At 38.3% G+C, this 6,507-nt stretch overlaps 1 protein-coding gene across 1 annotated transcript; it reads right to left on the reverse strand.

Moving 5' to 3' along the window:
* Positions 1-1,760: 1,760 nt before the first annotated feature.
* Positions 1,761-6,283, reverse strand: LOC146694156 (extracellular calcium-sensing receptor-like). The gene is made up of 10 exons (XM_085478692.1): positions 6,015-6,283; positions 4,847-5,144; positions 4,534-4,620; positions 4,308-4,415; positions 4,011-4,177; positions 3,422-3,899; positions 3,113-3,343; positions 2,885-3,008; positions 2,302-2,774; positions 1,761-2,204 (listed from the first exon to the last, which is right to left on the reverse strand). Exons 1-10 carry the CDS (start codon positions 6,281-6,283, stop codon positions 1,761-1,763), a joined length of 2,679 nt encoding a protein of 892 aa, XP_085334818.1.
* Positions 6,284-6,507: the final 224 nt, after the last annotated feature.

Consider the following 6,507-nt stretch of genomic DNA (forward strand, 5'->3'; position numbering starts at 1 on the left):
CTTGTCTTAATGGAGTCTGTGAGACTAAAGGCTGATTGCTGCTTTTATTGCTTACAACCCTTTAAGTAAAAGTTTGCTGAGTATTAATCAACAAAGTCAGATTGTCAACAGTTCCAGCTTTTTGACATAATAACAGAGTATTTACCCAACTTTACAAACAGCTCCCTTAAAGTATAATGTAACGAACCGCAGCATCATGCTGTTACTTAATGTAGGGCTGCTGGAATTTATAGTGAATTTAGTCATACGTTTATCTCAAGTTCAGTCATTTCTAATACTTACAGTATATCTTATTTTAAGCACTTCATAATAATGATACAATCTTACTAATAATTATTCTAATCTCTGTCACTGTAAACTCTTGGGTAATCTGATAAACATTTAATCTGCATTTACCACATAACAAAAAAAACCCCAAAAAACAAAGAGTGATAAATGATGAGAGTAAATAGCTGTACATAGAAAATAGCTGTATCTATGAAGAATTCATGCTCTCATCCTAACATTTTGTCAGTATTTTTATTAATGGATTTACTCGAATCCTGGATGTGTGCATTCTTCACAGTCACTTATATTTTTAACACCAAGCCACACTTCAAATTAATTCTGTATGTCTGGATATTTAAAGACCATTCATTTTATTGAAGTTTTCTCCTTTTAAACCAAATTAATTATTTAACCTTCCAATGGAGATTGTTTATTCTGGTTTCTTCAATTACATCTAGCAAACACAGTTATGATCTAAATGATTACTCTGAAATTAATCAGGCAGGCAGTGCACTTTGAAGAGGAGTTGTATTGGAATTTGCATACAGAGAAGATACAAAGGCTAAGTGTAAACAGGGTGTAGATTAAAAAATAGTTAATAAATGTAAATCAGTGAGGCACTTTTGTCTATGTGCCACTCCCACTCACTTGTTTTCCCTGTCTATCTCAAATGAATGACAGAGGCCCACCATTTCTCCATTTCCCAAAGTATTCCTCTGCCTTGGGAGGAACAACAGATCAATCAGTGTTGGATAATCAATGTTAGCTTGAGAGCAGCTGGGTAAGCCAGGAAAATGTCTAATGCTTTAGTTTGTTATTGTAAGGAACAGCCAAGCGTGATGTTTATATGTAAAGGCCCCAGGAGTAGGATTTAATTAACAAATGACAGCTGGGATTTCTAGAGAGCATACCTCAGATACCCTGGGCCTCATTATTCTATCTCAGGTCAAATCAGCATGGACACCATTGCCAAAACCCATTCATGTCTGGCAATGACTTGTCCTTCAAATTTCCACTGAAGATGTCAAAGAAGTGTGTAGCCTGAAAAATACAACTGTGGGATTGTAAAGGAAAAGAAGAAGAAGAAAAAATAGTGTTCATGCATTCAGTTAACAGGATAATGAACACGTAAAACCCATGTAGTCAGCACTGACTGGATGACCATGATTTGTGTCCATTATTTTGGCGGTGTTCTGATGATGGATGGTGTGTGTGTGTGTGTGTGTGTGTGTGTGTGTGTGTGAGAGACAGACACACTGAGACACTTGGAAAAGTTCTTAGAAAGAATAAAGGTATCTGACATTTCCTGATATGATAAACAGCAGAAGAGACAATTGACAGCACACTACCACCATCTGGTGGCAAAACACTGATGCCACCACTTGCATTTATTTACCAATCAAATACACACAACTGTTTGCTGATTAATTAGTTTAAACTATGTGAAAAATAGTGAGTGACTGTAAGTTCAGAAATAAAATTAATACAATGTTCTAAAATCTTTTGGATGTGGATGTTTTGGACATGAGATGTTTCCTTGTGTTCTTTTCTGGCCTTAGTAGAATTATGTAGCACTTGGGGGCAAAGATGCAGCCCAGCAATCCATAACTTGAGGCCAAGATAGCAAACACCTCTGTGACTGTGGAGTACTTTCCAGGAGAGCTGATGTAGGCAGGAATAAACGCTATCCACACAGCACAAAAAATTATCATACTGAATGTGATGATTCTGGCCTCATTGAAATTGTCCGGAAGTTTCCTGGCCAGAAAAGCCAAGACAAGACAGAGAAAAGCCAGCAGGCCAATGTAGCCCAGGACCAGAGCATATGCTAGATGGGAACCTTTGTCACAGAGAAGAATGACAATAGGGCTATCACGTGGCATTAGTTTTTGTGGCATTGGGGGAGCAACAACCAGCCATACTGTACAGATGATTACCTTTATTTAAAAAAAAAAGTACATGTTTAGTATTTCAACTTTTTAAAGAAATGCTCCATAATTATTCTTATCTTAATAAAAAGTAAAAATTCTTTACCTGGACAAGTGTACAACAGGTAATGATTATCCTTTGCTGCAAAGGCCCAAACCATTTTATGACATGACTGCCTGGAAGTGTAGCCTTAAAGGCAATTAGGACCACTATGGTTTTCCCCAGAATGCAGGAGATACAGAGGACAAAGGTAATTCCAAATGCTGTGTGGCGCAGCAGGCAGGACAACTTAGAGGGCTGACTGATGAAGATCAGGGAACACAGGAAACACAGAGTCAAAGACAAGAGTAGCAGGAAGCTCAGTTCAGAGTTATTAGCCCTAACAATGGGGGTGCTTCTGTGACAGTAGAATATGAAGGCCACAAAGCAGGTGCTGAAGATGCCAGTGAGGGAAATAACCATCAGAATGATTCCCATAGTGTCACTAAAGGAAAGGAACTCCATCTGTTTGGGGATGCAGGCAGTCTTCTCAGCACTGGACCAGAACTCTGGCAGGCATTGGATACACTCTATGGCATCTAAAGGAAAGACAGAAAGGCCTTAACTGCCATATTGTGACTTTTCCACAGCAAATGCACTGGGTAAGTCACATTGTAAACAGTAATGTGGCCAAATGGCATTTCCTCACCAGTCTGATTGCTAATCTCCCCAGCTGCACAAACCACACAATCATGGCAGCAAATAGGGAAGTTAGGTCTGATTGCTTTCCGGGTCCCTGGGGGACAAACATTGCTGCATACTGACAAGGGAACCTAAGGCAACGTGGAATCACAAACTACACTGGTCACATAATGAAAACCTGAATATACAAATTACAGTTCAGAAAATTGTTGTTGTATTCTGCTGAGACCCTTACTTTGGTTTGGTTACCAGTCCATAAAATGTTCTCTTCCTGGATTTGAAGTTTATGGTGTGAAGCTGCAGTTGTCTCATCAAATTTACCGACAGTGACAAAATCCATTTTTCCATTTGGCTTCAGCTGCCAGTTAACAAGGTCATACATGGCTCTAGGGTCACCATTCCCATCAAACTTTGTTTCGTCACCAAAAGTGTTGAAATATTTTACCTGTTTTATATAATGAAGCAGCTAGAAAAAAAGTAGATATGATCATTTGAGTAAAGTGACTTCTGTAAATTTATAATGAATTATTAAACAAAGTAGTACCTGCCATGGCTTTATACTGTCCATATCTGGACATGCTTGCTGAAGAAATGGTCCTTTTCCTTTCACACAGCTTCTCATAGCCTTGATTGCATGGGCAAGGGCATACACAGCGTTATAGACATTGTAGGAAATCCTTAGCTGTGACACATCTGAATAGATATTTGCTATGCTCCCCAACTCTTCTGATCCAGAGCATGGAGGATTACCCTCAGTATTATATTTTTGATCTTCAGCCTCTACACCCAGACTGCACTGAAACACCTCTTCCCAGAAGGGTGCCAGGAAGGGATCATTACTTGCATCTGAGCTTAAGGGATTCAAACGAAGAAGGAAATCTCGCAATCCAGGTATGTCTGCTCGCCGAATGGCAAATCCCATCGAACCCTGGAGGATGTGATGGTACTTTCTAGGGGTGGAAAGAATGGCAGCTGTGCTCCAAGCCTCACTGGCCAGCCATTGTATCCCAGCAAGCTCCATTCTGAATTCATGAAACATGTAGATTTGTGTTTTTACAGTGATAAAAAAACATTATAGACTTAAAGTCAGCAAATAAAACAGATGATACTGAGGACTTGTGGAAGAATCCAACCTGAGCACTTCATCAAACAGAGCTGCTGCGTCTTGTTCCACGGCAAACACCAGAATCACCCAAACCCCAGATGATTGGATGTTGGAAACAATAGATGATATCGTGCTCTGCGCTCTGTTCTTAGGTATAATTTCATGAAGAGCAACACAAGCACCCAACTTTGTAACCTAAGAGAGCAATAAAGAAGATAAATAACAGTAAATATCATTTTCATAGTTATTTTAGTAAGATACTCAAAGAAAAGGAAAAGAATGCAATTTTATTATGAATACCTTTATTTGTAATTGTCTGACTCACCTCATTTACAAAGATATTAGCCCCACCACGACCATAATCATCATCCCCTGCAATCACACCCACCCAAGTCCAGCCAAAATGCTTGACAAGTTGTAGTAGTGCATCTACCTGGCAGTAGAAAAAAAACCAAGACTAGCACAGAGAACCAAAACAAAAAACAAATATAAAATAAAACAACAACAAAAAACAATGCAAAATATATTTTTGTTTGAGTGTTGCAGTGAACCTGGAAGAAGTCACTGGGCATGGTCCTTAAAAAGGCAGGGAACTTGTTTTTGTCACTGAGACATGCACAGCTTGAGAAATAGCTAACCTATAAAAACAAAACAAACAAAAAAAATCCCATAAATTTCAATGTAAAATAAAACCTTGATGATGACCGGTATTGAACCTTAAAAGACTCTTAAATTAGTCTGTTGGATTTAATTCACAGGCCTGACCTACCCTAGTGGTAATTAAAAAAAAAAAAAAAAATGACAATAAGCAATGCACACTACTATGTCGATTACAGAATATTTTACAAGCTGTGAGAAACCTACCTGTGGCACATGAAAGACTCCCAAGAAATGAGCTACTACAAGAGACTGAGTAGAGCCCCCATCTCCAATCACTGCTGGTATGGACTCATGACAGACTCCTTGCTGGTGTGTATTTCCTGCTGAATTGTTCTCTGTACCCCTTAACTCTAATACAGCCTTTAGAGCCTGATGGGGTGTACTGCATGAATCATATATCTTATAGCCCAGTGTGATGTTGGGAAGGAGATTGCCCTTTCTGTTAATTTCCTCAATGGCAAAGATCATAGTTTGCATCCAACGGAATGTCCGAAAATTAAACCTGGAAGAAAACAGCAAGAAATTTACATTTGAGATGCACGGGTTGACTGGCCAGGGACTAGAACTGGATGATTTCCATTGTTCTGAGTCAGGACTGGTAACTGGCATACCAGTCTCACGTAGTCTCACGTCATGCATGTACAACACATGCACAGTGATGCAAGCAAATAGTTACTTGTTACATGGTACCATGTTGCTAGGATACAAGCTCCTTTCTGTGAGAGTAGACACAAAGTTCACCAAAGCTATCAGGTAGGGGACTACAATGAAAATAATCCTGTCAACTAACATTTGTGACACTTAAATTATCTTAAAGATTAAAGATTTCTAACAAAGGCAATGTGGCACAAGCTAAAGCTAACAAGAAGTCAAATGGGTTGATCTAGTCACAACCCAGCAGCCTCAGTATGCACAAAGGATCACTAATTATAAGGAAAATAATGGAAACAAGTTAAAACAGAGGAAATGATCAGTGTCCTGTTATTTGGTCAATTTATAAACATTCTGGAAAATTATGTCAGCAACTGACATTTGTTTTGTTACATAAACGTGTTGCACCTGTGTAAAGCTGGGGGTACAGTGTGTGCATTAATTACAGTTAATTGTTCTTAAAATAACTTTATTTTCAGTTGGTTCAGTGAGAGAAGATTCTCCAACGTATTGCAGTTTGGGGGAAATTGTAAAGCTTAAGTTATTTTGTATCCATAATAAACAAAATATTTTGCATTAAAAGTTTATTTTTATTTGTACATGCTTTTAATTATAGCTCTTCGGAATCAGCAAAAATGATATTCCCAAGTAACACTATATTTCAACATCCTTAATGTGAAGTTCCAAACAGCAATGTTAAGGATATTTAAAGAACTCTTACCTCGTGCACTGGGTAGACGGAGGTGTAGAAGTGAAAGACAGACTGGGCTCCACCACCATGTCATGAAGGGAGAAGAGTCCTCCTAATATGATGTCCCCTTTTTTTTCCAGTGCAGGCAGGCTCATCGTGCCAGGAATTATCTCACATTGATCTTGGTACGAGTCATAGGCAAAAATCCCTGTCCACAAAAGACTAAAGAGGACAAGCCTTGCTCTTCTCCATGAAAGACTAAACTTTGTTAATGTCAGTGTCATCCATAAAGGGTTCATCCTTTCTGGAAAATAAATAACTATATACATCTGATAGTAAATTTTGCAAAACTTATAGAAATTTGACCATGACCAAAAAAAACGAATAAATTAAAAAACAGTTAACTTGTTAAGAAAAAGCATGAAGAATGCATCATTACATCATTAACTTATGCTGACACAAACACAACATTTAAAGAAATTTAACATACAGTATTTGGCCAACATAAGTTGATTAATATAAG

This window comes from Copadichromis virginalis, linkage group LG14 (genome assembly GCF_057382275.1).
Source record: "Copadichromis virginalis isolate Kocher_CV1m ecotype Utaka linkage group LG14, C_Virginalis_male_GT1.1, whole genome shotgun sequence".
NCBI classification, from domain to species: Eukaryota; Metazoa; Chordata; class Actinopteri; order Cichliformes; family Cichlidae; genus Copadichromis; species Copadichromis virginalis.